This window comes from Cavia porcellus, unplaced genomic scaffold (genome assembly GCF_034190915.1).
Source record: "Cavia porcellus strain 051 isolate PalLab524CR breed Dunkin Hartley unplaced genomic scaffold, mCavPor4.1 scaffold_49, whole genome shotgun sequence".
Classification (NCBI taxonomy): Eukaryota; Metazoa; Chordata; class Mammalia; order Rodentia; family Caviidae; genus Cavia; species Cavia porcellus.
The window spans coordinates 1,567,058-1,585,935 of NW_026947532.1; the positions used below are offsets into that span (position 1 = coordinate 1,567,058).

Genomic DNA, 18,878 nt, shown 5'->3' on the forward strand with positions numbered 1-18,878 from the left:
GGTCACTTGGCCACGAGACCAGCTCCCTGCCCTCCGTCTCCAGACACCAGCTGACCCTGAGGTCACATGTTGCCCCAGTGTCCCCTTCCTGCATCACAGGACACCAGGCGTCGGTCTGTGGCATTAACCCGCTCACTAAGAGACGAAGGTCACACTGGGTCCACAGGCAGCTTGCTCCCCAGGACAGCAGGTCTCACCTTCCTGAGCACTCATTTCCTGTGCCAGGCAGCCAGGAAGCCACTCCCCCCCCCCAGCACCAGCCAGGGTGAAGCGGGTACTTGTGCAGGAAGCCAACAAGCCTGGTGCTAAGAAATCCCCAGCATCACAGGCCCATCCACTCCCACCCCAAGACTCCTCCGTGCCCTGTCCTCCTTTGAGTCCCCTCTCTAAATAAGCCCTACTCCACAAAGACAACTTTAGCACCCAGCTTCAGGGCCAGGACAATGGGTCTCAGTACCAAGACCAGAGGAGGAACCCAGGACTGGAACTGAGGAAAAAGATGGCAGGACAGGAGTTACTGAAGGGTGCTTGAGCCGCGCCCCAAAGGAGGAACGGAGGAAGTGTGATCAACTTTGTCCTCCTCCCCCGCCTCTGTCCTCGGGTGTAAATGGGACATTTGCTCGAGCTAGTCACCAGGCTGCAGGCTGCAGGCTCAATGCATGCTGGGCTCTGGAATCCATGCAAGACTTTGTGGTCCCCATGCTCAGGACTTTAGGGACAATTTGCCTGAGCTGTGGCCCTACCAGTTCCCGCATACAGGTGCGTCCACAGCTGCATGTAGAAGACACCAGGGTCTGGAAGGAGCAGCGACCCAGATGCGGCAGGGCTCCTGGCAGACCCTGGGCCAACCTTGACCTCAGCAGAATGCAGGACGCTGGCAGATTTGGTCTCTAAGTCAAACCTGGTGTCATCAAAGAAGACACACACACACAGCTCCTTCCTCCAGGCAGTTACGGGCCAGCTCCAGGGAAGTCTCAGCACTGACCCTCCCAGGCCCTGGTGACAGCTGCAGGACCATGCATGGGGCATGACAGGAAACACACTCTACACATGACATCGAGGATGGGACACTGTGGTGACCTGAGCACCTGATGCTTCTCCGCCCACCCGTGAGCAGCACTGAACTAGGACTCACCAACCCACTGACCCCATCTGGCAGCAGCTCTCTCTGTATTACTGAACCTACTGGTGCCCCTTGTGCAGGGCTTGTGTCCCTGGGGCACATGGAGCACCCTCTCACCTTTGAAAAAGCAAATCCCAACTCCAGTCAGGCATGCGGCCAAGGGATACTGCCGGGGGCCTGGCCCCTCATCACCCCAAACTCAGCACCGCCTGACTCGTCACTTAGGAGAGGGACAGCAGCAAACAGCTAGGCCTCTGCAGAAATGGACTGGGCTTGAACCTGGCTCTGCCGCCCACAGCCTCAGTTTCCCCAAGCCCACCATGTGGGCACAGAGGACAATTCTTTAGACAGAGATAAGGGACCTACATGAGTCCCAGTGTGGTTGCCCCCTCTCCCTGGAGCACCACCTTGGCACCTCTGCAACTGCTGGGGTCAGCCGAGCCAGTTCCTCCCTTGCCACACACCCGCAAGCCATGGTCTCACCCTGCGTGGGGACAAGTGGCACTGCAGATCCATAGGGAAACTTGCTAAAAGCAGTTTCTGCCCTTGCAGGTAGACTCTGCAGCCAGGGTAATTAGCAGGACGAAGGGAGAGAAAAGACCTGACAAGCCAGGTGACACAATTACCTAAGAACTTAGTGAGGAAGCCAGAAATGAAAGCCCTGCACAGCCACTGCCCTCACCCACCTGACAGAATGCGAGGGTGATAAGAACGGGGACATGAAGACTCTGATTTAATGTATGAGACACCATACACACACACATGTCCCACTGTGACATCTCCACAGTACTCCACAGAGACACACACATCCACCCACAGGATCCCTCTAGTTAATCATTAAGAAGCTGTCCTGCTACGTAGCCCCGCCCTCAGCATGGGCCCAGGAGGAATCATGCATGGCCACATCACAGTCAGGCCACGCCTCCCGCCCCAAGTCACATCCAGTTCAGCAGGCTCAGTCAGAGATGCTGAGGACTGTCCCCTCTGGTGACAACAACACAGGGCCAAGAGGCGTGGGGAAGAAGCAGCAGGAGGGTGGTGGAGCAGCCTGGCCTGGGGGGAAAGGGGAGCAGCCTAGACAACAGGCTCATGGGGCAGAATCCCAGCCTGTGACACCTGTGCCCGTGCTGGGGACCCAAGCCTCCACTCGGCAAACATCGCCTCCTCGGGGATCCAAGGAGAGGGAGCTAGGGGTGACATGACCCTCACTGTAATTTAGGGGCTGGAGGTGAGAGTCTGGCAGAGGGGACAGAAAGGCTTGGTGTGGTGAGGAGAGAAGGGCAGAGACCTCAGTGCTAGTCGGATGTGGCCAGGGTCTGCCAGGGCCAGACTGCCGTGACCGCTGGGTTGGTCCAGCTGAGCCCAGTAGGATCTTCACGAAAGTCAGGGCAGAGGCAGGAGGGTCTCCTTGCACCCCATACTAGGGGTCAGGAAGATGGGACACAAAGGCAAAGCCCTGCCATCACCCTGCAGCATCAGTCACACCCGCAGTAAGCAGGAAGGGCAGCTCAAAGCAACCACAGACCCCAGGACACCCTAGGGCTGAGATGGCAAACCCTGAGGGTCCTCAAGTCCCATGAGGCAGCTTTTGCCCTTTTCCCAGAGTCTGTAGTACAGAAGAGAACATGCCAGCTTCAGAGGCTGCAGAGCGGTCCATCCCAACCCCCGCCCTGCTGGATGGGGGCACCCCACCATCCCCGCTGAGGGCAGAGGAATGGGACTCTCCAAAGGGGGAAGAACCCGTGGGCCCACAGGGCATCCACAGCAGCAAGGCTTCCATTTTCCGGCACACAGTGCCATCCTGGCCTCTTACCAGGGACACCTGCCCAACTACAGGAGGACACAGTGTCAGGTGTGTGGCACAGGCTGTAGTGGCTGTGCCCTGGCCAGAGTCTGGAGGGGCAAGAGAGGATTTGGGGAGCCTCAAATCCACCACTGCGTGGCTCTTTGGAAATAGAGTAAGGCACCAACACATCCAGCAGCGGGCCAGCCTTCACAGCCGCAGGAGAGCTGGCCATGGGGAGGCCCGACTTGGGGAGCCAGGGCAGGACTCTGTGCCACCAGCACCCTGCAGGACCCTCTCAGAGTATCTAAGGACCTGGCATGCGGCAACTGGAGGCTCTCGTCCCCTCCCCCAGCTTCCTGCTGACTTCTGCTGGGAAGTGAAAGGTCAGCCTGGTGGCCTCCGCCTGGCAGGCTGCCAGGAGCCTGGGCTCTTTCCCTTAGGGGATCTTCTGGGACAGGGTGGCAGAGCCAGGGCCCAGCCCCTCTAATCATGGCAGACATCACCAATCGATCAGTGCTCTCTCGGCCAGACAGGACAGTCACTGCTCCACCAAGCCCAGGGACACCAACCCTTGGCAGGAGAAACAGGAAAGGCAGTAAGGGGACAGAGGTCAGCTTCTGATTTCCATGGCAACCACTCAGGGGTGGGGCAAGGCCCCACCTTCCCAGGAAGTATGCTCACACTATCAGCCAAAGATGAGACATTGGGGGCCCAGACACACACAGGGCTAGGGAAGCACAGGGCGGCCTCATCCCTAAGTTGGGGGAGGGCAGCCTGTGCCACCAGCTCGGGCACTCAGGAAGGGAGGAATCTACAAACTGGCAGAAAAACCAGCTTCCTCCAGCCACCAACTCGTAAGGACGAAGGCCCAGAGCCAGCCACAGCAGGAGCAGCTGCCTAGCACAAGGGCTGGCACTCCCATGCCTGCCTCAGCCTCCCCACCTGCAACCCCAAAGGGAAACCAGAGCTGTCCTGCCTTAGGGTCCGCCAGGGGGCCCAAGGCCAGTGATTTCTGCCCCCAGAAATAGCCATGCACGGAGAAGGGACATGAAAGGAGACAGCCAGCAGGGGACATGCGGTCTTCATCACACAGAACCTGCACACAGGGGAAGCCGAGCCTTGGGCTGCAAAGAATGTGGGGGACTAGAAGAGTAGGGGCTGCTACCAACCCTGCTGGGGGCCAGGTGCCCCAAGCACATGCAGTGCCAGGACAGCACATCCGTCTATGTGCCCAGACCCAGCACAGAGCACAACGGGCCTTTTCTTCCCAGGCTTGGCCAAGGAGCCGCTCATGGCACACAGCTGCCCAGATAAATTTTGGGTGGTGACGTGTGCTGGAGAGGCTGCCTTGTTCCACTCTGCCGGCTGCAGAGTAAGAACATCATCTCTCCCCAGGGAAAGGACAAGGCCAGGCATGGGGATGGTCCTGCTGTCCCCCATGCTGCATGGACAGGACAGCTGGGGAATGAGGAGACCACTGTCTGCAGACACTTACCTGCTTGTCCCCGCTAATCCCTGACCCCATCCCAGACACCACTGCTCCGGTGCCAGGCCAGGTCAAGGGCACAGGGCCAGGCTCACAGGCTTGGGCTCACAGGGCCAGGATGGATTGGTCTTGAGGAAGCACTGGGATAGCACCCTAGGAGCTGGGGACACATGCACCAAGGACACCTTCTGGGCCCTTCCCAGGGCCCACCCACGTCTCTATAGTGCACGCTCCCCAGGGTGGCCTCTGGGGACTGCAAGCCAGAGACCTAAAACCACAGGAGTGCTTGCCCTCCTGGTTCCAGAAGCCTCAAGTCTGAAATCCAGGCTGCTCCCTCCGGGATTTCTGGCGGAAGGGTCCTTCCTGCCTCTCCCAGCTTCAAGCAGCCCCAGGCATTCCTGGACATCCTCCTCTGTGGCCATCTTCACATGGCTTCCCCTCTGTGAGTCTCTTGGTGGACTGGAGACCCACCAGCGATCAGGATGATCTGAGAGATGCTAGACAGTATCCACAAAGGCCCTCTGTCCCAGTTCAGTTCCTTCTGGGGCCACCACTCAGCCCACCACACCCATGCTCCCCCAGCTCACCAGGGCTTAGACCCAGGGCCTCAGGCTCCTAGACAGAACTGGTGTGGCTGCCCTCAGCTGGGTCGTGCTCCCGGGTACAGGCTGTGTGGCCGTCCAGAGTCACAGTAGCAGCCAACCCAAGCTCCTGACCACAGCCAACAGCCAGGTTCCTACCCTGGGCCTCTGGGCTCTGCTGCAGCCCAAAGTCCAGCTGCTGTGCCTTGCGGCCAGGGTCCATCTCCCCTCATGATCAGGAACATGCCCAGGATGGCCCAGCACCCAGCCACCCACAGACAGAAGAATGAAGGGAAGAATGGGGGACAAGCCGACAGATGGCAGCTACTGACTCCTCAAGCCCACTGCCACTTCCACAAAGTGGCCCCCTCTGGCCCTCAGGCTCTCCCTCTGTGAAAGGAGGAAGGTAGCATCTCTCCTCGCTGAATGCTGGGCACCCCAGAGCTGGGCAAGGCCTCTGGTGTGTACATGGGCCAGCTGCTCTGAGTCCCCGGGGACCCTCCCAGATAAGATGCCTCACGGCAATGCTGGTAGCATCTGGGACTCATGCCCAAGCCCCTGCTTCCTGTCTCACTGCCCAGGGCTCAGCCTGGAGAACGCGCACACGTGTGGAGCTTCTAAACAACAGCACTGTCCCCTCACCTGGACAAAAGCAACACCTGGGTGGGCAGAAGGCTGGACGGATGATGGATGATGGACAAAACGATGGAAGGTGGATGCAGGATGGACAGAAGTGTGAAAGGAAAATGGATGGATGGTGCATGGATGGATGAAAGGAAAACAGATGGAAGGAAGAATGGATGGAAGATGAGTAAATGGAAGGATGAGGAAATGGAGGACGGGCAGATGGACGAATGGATGGACAGGTGAATGGATGAACAGAAGGTGGGTGGATGTGAAATGAAGTTGGGAGTTTAGGAAGGAGGGAGGGAGGGAAGGAGGAGAGAAGGAAGGAAGGAAGGAAGGAAGGAAGGAAGGAAGGAAGGAAGGAAGGAAGGAAGGAAGGAAGGAAAGAAGGCTGGCAAGGAGGAAGGAAAGGAGGGAAGGAAGGAGTATAAATGGACAGTGATGGATGGAGGCTGAACAGCCAGGCAGGGAGCTGTATGAGGGAGAGTGACAGAAGGAAAGGCATGTTCTCAGAAGCCCACCCTGGCGGCCTTGAACCTGTCCCAGCTGTCTCCTCCTCTCCTGCACCCCTCTAACCTGTAGCAGCTCCCTGGGACACCTGCAAGGCCGGAGGCGGTGGGGGCAGCCAAGCACACACGTCCTCATCACCTGCACGCCAACCCAACCTGTGCCCGGCACCTCCCCACTAGGGCAGCTCTGTGTCCCGGACACACCGGTCACTTCACATGCGTTCAGGGCTGCTCATGCCCTGAGTGGACCCCACGACCAAGACGTCTCTCCAGGGAGACACTGGGTGACTTTCTGCTGACTCGAGCCTTCCTGAAATGAGCTGGTGCTGCAGTGAGGGTGCAGAAGGACTTCCTCAGTGTCCCCGCAGGGAACTGGCACCGGGGTGCCCCACCATCAGGGGCACGAAGACCAAGCCTCAATGGGGGGAAAGGAAGATGACATCAGGATGGGACCAGCTCCCTGCACAAGCTGTTTCTATCTTTTCTCCTGAAACCCACAAGGGCATCCGGCCTTCCCAAGGGGACCCCAGACTCAGCACATCCAGTTGCCAGGGCTGCAGCGGAAGGACAGAAGATTGGGTTCTCCACAGAAAGCAGCAAAATGAAACACAGGGCGTTTCCATTCCAGTCATTCTACTGTACTTGGATTTGGATCAGAGAGGCTCTAACAGCCCCTGACTTGGCTCCACACTGAAGGAGGGCGTTGCAGCTCCTGGGGACCTGGAGACAGTGAGTCCACATCAACCTCAACCCAACCCCAACCCTGCCCAGCTCCTGTGGGGGCAGGACCAGCCATCACCCACGGGTGGAACTAGGCCAGAGGCCCATCCACATAGCGACCGTCTCTCAGCCTTAGAAGAGGCGGGCACGCAGCCTGAAAACGCACGCAGCATGGGCCACCCACCAGTGCCGAGGGCCCGGGACAGGAAGGACGGAGTGGCTGCCTCCTTGGGATGGGCTCTCTGGCAAGGTCTGGGCACGCCTAGAACTAGACAGGGGCAGTGGTTACACAGCACTGCCAAGGTACCAAGTGCCCCTGAATCACACATTTCAACATGACTGTTTTCTGCATAGCCCAAATTTTATCTGAAATTTTTTAAAATTAGAGAGCAGGAGAGGGCGTGGGGCGGGGGGAGCTAGGACTGGGCTGGGGAGGGGTGGAACTTGGGCTCTACCCAGGAGTACCTAGGCAGGAGGGAAGAGCCAAGCCCACCGAGTCTACCCAGGTCATCCCAAGTTGTGTGACTGGACCCCCAAGACCTGGAGGCACAAGTCCAACATGGGTTTCAGGGGCACATCGAGCTTCGCCTGCCTCTCCCAGCTGCCAACTCTCCTGCCCTCCTTGGCCACGGCCACACACCCTGACCTCTGTGTCCTTCACACATCATCTTTGCCTGACCCTAGCCCTCCGGACTCCACTCGGAGTCACAAGTGTAATTACAGCTGCCAACGTCTCTTCCACCTCACCTGCAGAGTTCAGAGTGAGGAGGTTGAGGTTGACATATCTTTTGGGGTCACCACACAGTTCCCCCCTCTATAGCCCACTGCCAAGTGCACAAGATCACAGCAACCTGCAGTTGGGCTTCGCAGCCTGCAGAGGAGGCACCAAGGACAGCCCTGCCTAAGCAGCCCTGGCAGGTGGACACATCCTTCACGGCCTTAGCCCCAGGGCTGGGGACACACTGTAGAGCCACGAGGACCTCCAGCCAGGACACCCTCAATCTGCAGGGGTGCTCTGGCCACAACAAGGGCTCCACCACACACCTGGGATGCCTCGTTTCCCCCTACCCCACCCTACATCTGATCCTGCAGCCAGCACCAGAGGAGACCCAGATGAAGTCTGCAACTCATCTGCGCATGGAAGCACAATCGGGCTTCAACAGCAGATCAGCTCATCAGCACCACACGTTTGGAGGGCGGGGAATGCTCAGTTCCTCAAAAGAGGCCCTAGGCTGCCTTCCAGCCCTAAGAAGCCAGGCAGGCCTCCGGGCTGTGGGCTGGGTGTGTGGGTTTTCCAAAAGGGAAGGCACTTGGCTAAAGGGAACCTTGGGTTAATTAGTAAGTCATTAACTTCTTTCAGGGCTGAGGATGGAACCCAGGGGCGCTCTACCACTGAGCTATGTCCCAGCCCTTTCATCGATCTGACTTGGAAATGAGGTTATGTGAAGTTGCCAAGGGAGATGCTAACTTGTACTTCTCCTGCCTCTGCCTCTCTGAGCACCAGGATTCAGAAATGCGTTGTGACAAGAACCCCAGCTGGTGTCTCCTGAGAGCTGCAGGTGAAAACCCCAGAGTGCCCCAATCCTGGTGGAAATCTCAGCTCATGAGGAGCAAGAGGGAACCTTCAGACCCAGGGTGCCTGGCTGGACTGCCAGGAGGCCCCCCATCCATTGAGCTCACAGCAGGGTGTGTGTGTGAACTGTCAGAGACCGCCCCCACTCCCGCACCCGGCTGCAGACCTCAGGAAAGGTCCAGAGAGACTGGGGTTTGGGCTGGGAGAAGAGGGGAGACAGAGGTCAGGATGAGCAGGTAGGGCGGGAAGAACAAGCATGGCGAAGGAAGCCATGGTCTGTCCCATTTGTTCCCAGCTCCTGGGGCCCTCGCACAGCTCCAGAAAGGACGCCAAACCCGAAGGCCTTGGCTGACGGCACTCCTGGGGCTGTGGCCACACTATGGTCGCACTCTGCATAGGGATTGGTGGGTCCCTGAGGGTCGGGTTGAAGAACGGCTGTGGGTACAACTCAAAGGTGAGCTGGGCCTTCCAGCTTGTGATCCTCCGAAGCCACCTGGCCTCCCCCTATGGTCACTTGGGAAGCCCCCACCAGACTCCACCCTGTGTGGCTTCTGGTAACAAACTGCAACTGTGATCCAGGGCGTCACAGAGCGAAGCTTGGTCTCTGGAGCCCCGCACACTATCAGGGAAACAAACTGCTGAGCCACTTTCAGGCCCGCGCTGAACTAAGGGGTCCAGGTGACTGTCATCTGAAGCCCAGAGGCTGTGTCCCTCCCTGGTTCGGAGAGGGCACGCAGGACAGGGCCACAGCTCACCAAGATGCAGGGCGCAGACCTGGGACTCGCTATCCACTGTCTGCACTGCACATCACCCATCCAAAGGACAGCAGTGACCTTCCATCCACACCATGGCCTTGGGCCAGGGCAGTGGCTGCCGCCTGCCCAGCCACAGCGGGTGGCTCAGGAAGCACCTGTGCAGAGAAGGGCTGGGCTGTAGGGAAGGCGTCCGCCCACCCACCCGAGTCCTGCAGGGCCTCCCTACTATACAGACAGCAGGACACACCCAGGGCCAGTTTTCTCCGTGTTCTTTGCCACCCTCAAAGCCACCCCTGCATCCCGCACTGGTCTTCCTCCAGGAGAGGGTGGTCCACCCAAAGCACCAGGCCTGGACCTCACTGGCTTACAACTGCCCACCGCAGACCAGGACTCCAGGCCACTCTCTCTTCTGGGTGGAGGACTGGAGACTGAACCCATTACCTCTGCACTGAACAACATCCGCAGGCCCCCAACTCACCATTTTAAATCTTAAGGCAGGGTCTCTCTAAGTCACCCAGCTAGGCTTGAACTTGTAATCGTCATGCTTCAGCTTCCCAGAATCTTGGAATGACAGGTATGTGCCACCAGGCCCAGCTTCTTCAGGAATTTTGTGTCTCCTGAGAATCTGGGACCACAGACATCCTAGGGCTCCCACAGGGGCTCGTGCTGAGCAATTATCCTATCTGGGATACCATGCTCCCCAAATTCCCTGGCACCTGGTCCTGGGACTCTGCCTACAGGCATGACCAGTGTCCCTGAAGAGGATATCGCAGTAGACATTGTGCTCACAATGTGGTATCCAGGCAGGAGGAGCCTTTCAGTCACCCCAGCTGTCCCATGTTCTCAGGGACCCCAAGACACCCAGAGAAGGGCAGCACCTGGGCTGAGCCTGTCCCTGTGGAGCCTGCCTCTCTGGTCCACAGGTCAGAGTCAGAATCTGCACTGACCAGTTCTCATCAGGGGCCAGGGGCCGGGCCACCCTCCCCTAAGCTCCATGATGTACAGAGACTAGAGACCAAGCCTTGAGGCTCGTGGGCTTCCCTGAGGTGAACTCTGTGAGCAAAGAGAACTGAGTAGGGCGATGTAACCCTGAAGGCCCAGGTCCTCCCAGCGCCAGCCTGTGGACCCCAGCAGCTGCTGCACCCACACCTGCACCCTGTGTCTGCGGCACAGCAAGCAGGTGTGGCTAGACGGGCAATGGTCTGTGAAAGGACTAATTTGCCAATCTTATTACCTAAATTGAAGGAGATTTCACAGCCGTCAGTAATGTGCTACAAGATTTCCCTGGTGCACACTGCGAACCCCTTCCTCTGCACCCCCTCCAGCCACCGCCACCAGGTAACCTAACGGCACGTGGAAAATTCACCATCCGGACTGGGCGGAAAGCTCCAGGACCAGTGAGGTTGGGGACCATGGGGTCGCCTGGGTGAAGCATGCTCTGGTGAACTCACCTGATTCCTTTGTTCTGTGCGATGCTGTGCAGGGACAGCCGGGACACCGCAGAGATGACCTGTGGGGACAGAGACAGCGCCTGTGATTTCCCGAGCCACCAGGAAGTCATCCCAAAGCTGCGATCGAGCAGTCACAATGAGTAGGAGGATGGTTACCCAAGCACAACCTGCCCTGTAGGAAATGGTGTGGCGCTCTGCAGGTGACACCCCTGTCTACAGTCACCATGCCAAATGCATCCCGCCAGCAGAGAACTGCTCCTCACCACCACCCCCTGGTTACCAGAAAAGGGGCCACTTGCCCCGGGCTGATAGCGAGTCTTCACAAGTTCCATGGTTGTTCTGGACTTCACCGCCAGTAGCTGCTCCTGTTTAGAGCAGGTGGCGACCCTCTCAGAGATGGGGTCATGGAAGAGGCCAGAGGGCTCCACGAGTGCCCAGAGCCTCAGCACAGCAGGGACATGATGCAGAGGAAACACCCACATGTGGTACATGCGTCTCTTTGAGCCCCAACCCCCTGACACCCAGACAGCTGTCCCCCCACAGGCACCACAAAGGGCCCTGGTACGGACATTGTAGGGTCTCCCCAGGATGACAGACTCATCCAGACAAGCCCCTCCTTCCTGTCCCCTGGGCCGGCCACCACCACACACACAAGGCCCCACATTCCAGTTATCCCACAGAACTTGAAAAGAACAGGTAAGGAGCAGGCTTGGTAGAAGGACAGAAATGAAGATGGGGAAACTGAGGCAGGGGAGAGGAAGCAGCTGACCCGGGAGCACAGAGTATCACACACAGGAGACAGAACTGGCCACTCACGGTGCAGCAGGCAGAAGGAAGGTGGTACCAGCCACACCCAGCCTGGCCCAGGAAGCAGTCTGGACCCAGGACCTGCAGCGTGGTGGGAAGTTACCTGGGAGTGTGTGTCTGGGTGTGTGTTTGTGCGTGTGTGCCTCCATGCACGCATGCATGCTGCATGTTCTTGCGTGTGTGCTGCATGTATGTGTGCATGCAAGTGTGTGTGGTGAGGGATAGGCAATAAGAAAACAGCCCCTGAAACTATGTGCTCACTCACAGGTGCTCCCCAGTGCCGGCTGCCCTGGGGCACTGCACCCAGCCAGTATCTGGGGCGTAGCAAGCCAGCAAGTTCCCTGCAAGCCACCCTGCCATGAACCCTTGGCAGGCGGAAGACCCAGGCTGGGCACTGGTACACAGCCGCTACAGGACGCAGTCCTCAGGCCTCAGACCCCTCCCAGGCTGTTCTGCTCCCAGCAGCGACTTCCAAACAGGGAGGAAAACACGGCACACAGAAGGGCCCCTCTCGCCGGGTGAGCACCAACCCCATCAGCTCTGTGTTGGGACCAGGGCTCACAGAAGTTACGAGCCTGCGCAGCAACATGGCTTCCTGTGTCCCCAGACGAGACTCAAAGGGCCATTATGCAGCCAGCCAGCCGCAGCTCCCAGCCACATGTGCTCCAAGGCGCCTTTCACAAATAGGGAGCCACTGGACCTTTGGTGTTATTTTTGGCTTTTAAGAGCTCTGAACATTTAGAAGGAATAAAAATTAAAGCAGTACTGCTGGATGTCCTTGGTTCCAGGCTGGAAACGTGAGACCTAAACAGATACCCAGCACAGAGCATACAGGCCACCTCTCCCCATGCTTCCCATAGCAGACATCACTAATCAACTGCCACACTCCTCCCTATGAGCTGCCTGTGGGTATGGGATCCCTGATGGGGTCCTGGGTTGGCACCAGCCACTGTCGGCACCTGTCCAGGAGATACAGCCTCTGTGCTGACCTACAGCCAAGGCAAAGGCCTTGTTCCCATGGAACCCAAGACTGCTGCAGCAGATACACGTGAATCCCCATGCCCCCACGCCTGTGGCCTTGGGAACGGATGGGCTCCTCAGTCACACTGACCAGGCAGCACCCGCGCCTCAAGTGTGCAGCACCCACTCCAAGGTGGCAGCTGTCACTGGTGGTTTGTGCACAGCTCGGCGGCTGAGGATGGCTGATGACACAGGCTGAGCCATGCTCAGTGAGCTTGACCCAGCAGCCAGTCTGGCTAGCTGAGCCCGAGCTGCCCATCCCTGTCTCCTTGGCTGGGAGCTCCCTTTCCTGTCTATGCAGATGAAACCACTCAGGGGCCACCCCGGGACCCCACTGCAGTGATGCAGAGCCCAGATCATGGATTAGACAGAAGGGAAGGGGCAGCCCCCCAACAGCTGCCATCCTGTACCCCTGCTGCAGCAGAAGGAGAGCAGGGACTCCACAAAGCCCCACTCCCAGCACAGAGCACTGGACGTCCCCAGGGCACCCTTCTTGGTAACAATCAAAAGCCACCTCACTCAGGGTCCCTGTGGACGCCTCCAAGAGCATAAATATCAGAGACTGACATTTTCCCAACTTTTATTTCTGCTTCCCAGCTGCTTCCCAGATAGCTGATGGATGAAGATGCACTCCTCTTCCCTCCTTCCCCCCAGATCCTAGCTCCGTCCTGGGGCTCAGCTGAAGGTTCTGGGAAAGGAGGCTGTGTCCCAAGAGGACCTGTTAGAGAGCCCCTGCCTACTCCACCAGCTCCCCGCAGCTGGGCTCACTGTGCCAACCACCAATACCCACTGCAGGTCTCACACACACCCAAGCCTGGTGGATACCACAGGAAGAAGGGGACAGGATGGCTCTGTTCCCACCCAGCCACCAACACTCTGACCCCGAGACCAAAGCAGTCCACAAGCCCTGGCACCTTGACACCTGCACAACAGGAGCTGTGTGGGCAGGGACCCCAACACTGTCCCCAGAGCCCCAGAATCTGTGTGTACTGACAAGTCCCCCACAGCTGGGAAAGTGAGTCAGGCAGGTAACACCGTAAACCGAATGCCAGTAAGCAGTGGGTCTGGAACATTCGTGGTCACCAGGAAAGGGGCACGAAATGCTGAGGGCTTCAGAGCCAGAGAGGCATGAGAGCAGTCCTGAAGGCCTCCGTGGAAAAGAAACGCCAGGGGTTAAGGTCCAGGGCAGAGCTGTCTCCACCATGGGCCCCCAAGCCCAGGCTTCCTGACCCCAACTTCTGGGGTCTACCATCTCTCCTGTCAAGCAATGGACTAACAAGACTCTGGGCAGGGGGACCCCCTCGGGCCAGGCTCTGAGAGCCAGGCCCACTGCTGGGGAAAAGCTGGGAGGGCAGTGGGGGCCCACACGTGCCTGAGGGCAAGCTGACCCAGCAACTCTTCCACCCTGGAAGTGACAGAGCTGTCACTCCCTCCTCCCAGGCCCCACCTGTCCCGCTGTCACAGGCTGAGCTGCACACCCATGACAGGAGCAGGCCCCTGTCAGAAGGGGTTTGCCTCGGTCACTCAGCCTGATATAACAGCAGGCAGCAGGGCCTCCCCACTGGAGGGCATCCCCTCCAGCGACGCTGCAGGGCCTGGGGTTCAGATGCGAGCCCACTGCTGTACTTAAGCTCTCCCTGATCACCCGCTGGGCAGCAGAGCCCAGGGCCATGGGGACTGCTGCAGCTGGGACCCCAGCTGCAATTCCACACAGAGGTGCAAAGGCTGACCTCATCAGTCCCGCCACTCCAGGCAGTGAATCCCACCGAAGAGGCTTATGACACCATCCCTGGGGCCACGTATTCCCAGCAGTGGAGACGCTCAGAGCAGACCACGGGGAGCCTTGGTTCCATGGGGCACAGAGTCCCTACCGACAGCAGAGGCTCCACCCACAAAGGTGCAGGCCCAGCCAACCCCAAAAGCGCTCCCTGCAGGTTTCCAAATGTGTGACTGCCTGGCAGCAGCTTGATGCCCAGCACAGGATGCAAAGGAAATAAAACAAACACACCCACAAGGGAATCAGCCCCAGGTAAAGGCAGGCTCCAGAGGGAGCGCCTGCTACAAAACACATTCATAAATATCTCAAGCGGAGAAAACCTGCTGTAAAACATGCACAGTAGACATGAAATGTTTAAAATGCACGCTCCTAGAAGAGTCTGGCAGGCAATGCACGATGGCTGGCAACCGTCATCCACGGCCAGGTAGATCTTCACCCTCCTTGGCTGAGCCTGCAGGAGCCAACCTGTAGGTGCCCACACCCTCAAGGGCCAACCCATCACGGATTCGCCTGTCAACATAGCATGGCACTCAAACCAAGGGACCCTGACTCCCTGCCTTCAGATAGAAACACAAGACCAGCCATGCTCTCCATGCCCTGGCCATCAAAGCCCCAGAGCACTCCATGGCAGGCTTCCCACTCCCAGGGAAGCAGCCAGGAAGCCAACGGGGACGTTCAAGCTTGAGAGACTGAGGTCTGTGCTCTAAGGGAGACAGGACAGATGCACTTGAAATGCAGCGGTCTATGAAGCCTCGCCTCCAGCTTTGTGTTCCAAGTACCTCACATAAGGGAGCTACTTGGCAAATGTTGGTATGGGCAGGGAGATGGACAGAGACCATGAGAGAAAGGGACAATAGGTAGATGGATGGCTGGATGGGTGCACAGATGAATGGATAAGTGGATAGGTGGGTGGCTGGGTGTGTGGTGAACGGATGATGGATTGTTGGAAGATGGATGGATTAGTGAAGGATGCATGGATGGATGGATGGATAAACAGGTGGATGGGTAGTGGACTGACGGATGGATGGGTGGGTGGATGGATGGATGAGTCGGTGTGTAAATGAAGGAATGCATGGGATGAGAAAAGAGCTTCCAAAGAGAACCTGGCTCCCAATGCCAACTTCTCAATTACCAGAACGTAAGCTTCTAGACCCTCACTGTATGCTAAGCACCAGGATTAGTGTGACGTAAACAAGTCCTGTACATAATCTCCACTTATCAAACAAAGACAGGGGACTTGAGTCAATGATGTCCTTGTTGCAGATCGCCAGCAGGAAGCGACTAACAGAAGGACGAACTGCAGGGCCCAGCCCCAGGCTTCTATCACTGCACGGCAGCTCACAGGAGCTTGATACCAGCCTCAAACCCTCTCCTTCCAGGCTGAGCTGGACCTGATTTTCCAGCCTCTCCTCCGCTCCTGAGGCTCACGCAACAGCAGAAAAGGACACAAAGGGCATCACCTGTGAGTCTGGCTTGTGACACTTCTCTGTCCCTAGCATGACCTTGAATCCCCATGTTACATGGCAAGGCCACCACCAGCCCACAGGTGCGCACGGTGAGAAGCCCCGCCCACTCACCCTCTACCCCTCTGAGTGCTCAGCCACCTCCTGTGGAAGCTGCTACAGCCTGGTCATAAGCTGGACAGCCTATGTGTCACAGCCACCAGGCCTGTCCCACTCACACCGTGCCTGCGTCTTCGGAATGTGACCCTCAGCACAGGGCTCCTCCTTTCAAGCCTCAGTTGACTGCTCCAGGCAGCAGTGACATTGGATGACAATGAAATCCTGCCACCCTGATGGATCAGCCTGCCTTCTAAAGCCAACCAGAGCCTGACCCAGCGGAGGTGCCTGCTCACTGAGCCGGGGTGGCAGGGAACATGAGCAACGCCTGGCACATGCACCACTGGCCAACCCGGCCGCTCACAGGGCTGTGTGATCAGAGGCCTGCTGGCCCCGCTCCTGGCTGTCACTGTGGATCAATGGGCAAGAGCCGTACAATCCTGGCCCCAGCCCAGACCTCCTTATCAGCTGCTACCACGCATCTGGAACGCACACGTGGCCATGAGCCAAACAGTGCAACTGTGAAATGCATTTAAATGCACTGCCCGGAAACTCACCTATCTGCCCCGGAATCAGCAGCTGACAAGGCTGCATGCTTGGGAACAAATCACTATAAATTGCATTCCCAGCTCAGCCCAGCTACCCTTCTGCTTTTCCTTTTCACATCGAAAGCAAGGTCAGGGAAAACTGGTGCTGGTGCCTACAGAATGACAAACACCCAGCAGGCGTGATTAATTATGAAACACGCACAATCACAGCTTCCACACCGGGCATGAGCAGGCAAACAGCCGCCTCCCTGCCACTCCGTTCTGTCCTGGCACTGCAGTGCCCAGGGCAGAGTCTCTTCCAGGGAAGTAGCAGGGTGCAGGAAAATGGGGTGGACAGGGCCCAGGGCAGCGGAGCAACAAAATGAAAAACATCACTCACTTGAACTGGATGCTGGCAGCAACCTTGCAGGGGAGGCATAGGAGGAGGGGCGGCCATCCACAGAGGATCAGCGGGGGACAGGAGCACCCTGGCTGTGGACACCTGAAGAGGCAGCTCCTCCCCTGCTGCACTTGCACCTCGCCTGTCTGAAACTTCCTCACTCTTGGTGAGTCCAGACCAGACCCCCAGAGGGTGTGAAACACCAGCAGAGATGAAAACTCGGGATCTGCGCCTTGTCTATGCTGTCTACTGGATGGATGGATAGATGGACAGATGGATGATAGGTGGATGGACAGACAGACAGGTGAATGAATAGATGGACGGGTGGATGGGTGGACAGAAGGATAGCCAGATGGATGGGTGGATAGATGGCAGGAAAGATGGATATGTGGGTGGATAGATAGATGGGTAGGTGGACACAGATGAAAGGATGGGACACAGACAGATGGGTTGGTAGATGGACAGATGTATGGGTGGATGGATGGATAGATGGATGGATAGATGGATGGATGGATGGATGGATGGATGGATGGACAGATGGATGGATGGTTGGGCAGACAGATAAAAGGATGAATGGTAGATAGAAGAACACACAGATGGGTGAGCCGGCAGGTGGATCAAAAGATGAGCAGGAGGATGGATGGACAGATGGACAGACCAATGGATGGGTGGATGGATGGATGGATGGTCAGACGGATAAACAGATGTGTCAGTGGGTGAGTGGGTATGGATAGATAAGTCAGCAGATGGATGGATGGACAGGTGGATGGATGAATGGATGGATGGAGGGACGCTAACTCAGAAGGATCCCTCTCTCTGACCCCTCCTGATGAAGGAAGGTGACAAGGAGGAGAGATGGACTTCCGACAACAACCTCACACCCTGAGCCTGAGTCCCCATCACGCCCTAAAGGTCTCTGCACGTGTGTGCATACATCCTTCTGTACACACGGTCACCTGCCAGAGCAGCACAGCTGCCTATTTTGTGGCACTCAGAGAAACACAGCAACTTGGCTGAGGTCTCACAGCTGGAGAGGGGGAGCATAGGCCTGAGCAGAGTCCAGTTGTGACCCTATGGGAGCCCAACATTTCAGGCAGCATTCTAGCATGCAGTGGGAGTGTACCCTACCTTCCCCACTTGGGCAGCACAGCTGGGCCCCTGTGTTGGGGCTCCCCACTCCCTGTTCCTCTCAGTGTCTACCCAACCACCATTGTCCCACTGGGAAGAGCATTGGGACTCCAGGCCGAAAGACTCCCCTAGCTGAAATCTCACCCAGGACTTGAGGACATGGTACCAAGAGCTGACCAGATGCCCCAGGGTGTCACCATTCGCAGTCCCCAGTGCTGAGGCCTGGCTGCCGTGACACTGAGCCCATAGGGAGAGAAGGCATGAGCAGGGCTGGCCCTGGAAAAATTCACAAGCCCCTTGCTTAACTTCCTGTCTTGGGCTCTGGCACAGGCCATCTTCCTGTGTCCAGCCATGCTGCATGGGAGCTCAGTCCTCCCACCCTGCACCTGGAGCTATGTGAAAGGACAGGGCCCAGGAAGCAAACCCAGGACCCAGTCCAGGAACAGGAAGTCGGATGGGAAACGCTGCGGACAATCCCTCTGTCCATCTTGGGAACCAAAGGAGGATTCACTGGGTGGGAGAAACTGGGCCCAGCTGGGGTGGTGGACAGCAGCACGGAGAAGAGGCACGTCCCTCTCTGGGTGACCTTTGGGGGCCCAGCAAGACAGCGGCTTGAGGTTCATGGAGGGAGACAGATGAAAAAGGGTCAGACAGCAAGCAGTACACGCACAACCACTGGAGCGTCTACTCTGTGCAAGGCATGTGACAGGAAATACTTAACTTGAGTTCCTGAGTAAAATGGTACAAAAGCATAAATCCAAAGAAAACCCAGTAGGACCTGGGTTCAAGTCCCACACCTGCCACTGACTGCCTAAGCTACTTCCCCTCTCTGGGCTCCATCGTCTGTCTATGGAGTAAGGGATGACATAGCCCCAGGAACAGCAAGTCACACACAGCTCACTCTCACACTGCCCTGCTCCCTGCTGTGCTCAAGCAGGCATCACTAGTCAATTTGTGCTGTTCGTTGTGAAAGCTAGGAGCCACCTCTTCAGCACTCCTCACTCAGGGCTCCTCCCAAGGCCCTAGCAACTCCTGGCCTGGCCAGCTTT

The 18,878-nt window shown here is 57.7% G+C and overlaps 1 protein-coding gene across 7 annotated transcripts in view; it reads right to left on the reverse strand.

Annotated features, from left to right (window-relative positions):
* The window catches only part of Vav2 (vav guanine nucleotide exchange factor 2), a 127,471-nt gene that overhangs the window by 44,320 nt on the left and 64,273 nt on the right, over positions 1 to 18,878 (reverse strand). For all 7 annotated transcript variants that reach the window (XR_002792034.2, XM_063244209.1, XM_063244207.1 and 4 more), the window contains exon 3: positions 10,612 to 10,670. Coding sequence is in view for 6 of the 7 variants with exons in the window: in XM_063244209.1 (XP_063100279.1) it covers positions 10,612 to 10,670 (59 nt within the window). In the remaining variant the exon portion in view is untranslated. The remainder of the gene's footprint in view (positions 1 to 10,611; positions 10,671 to 18,878) is intronic.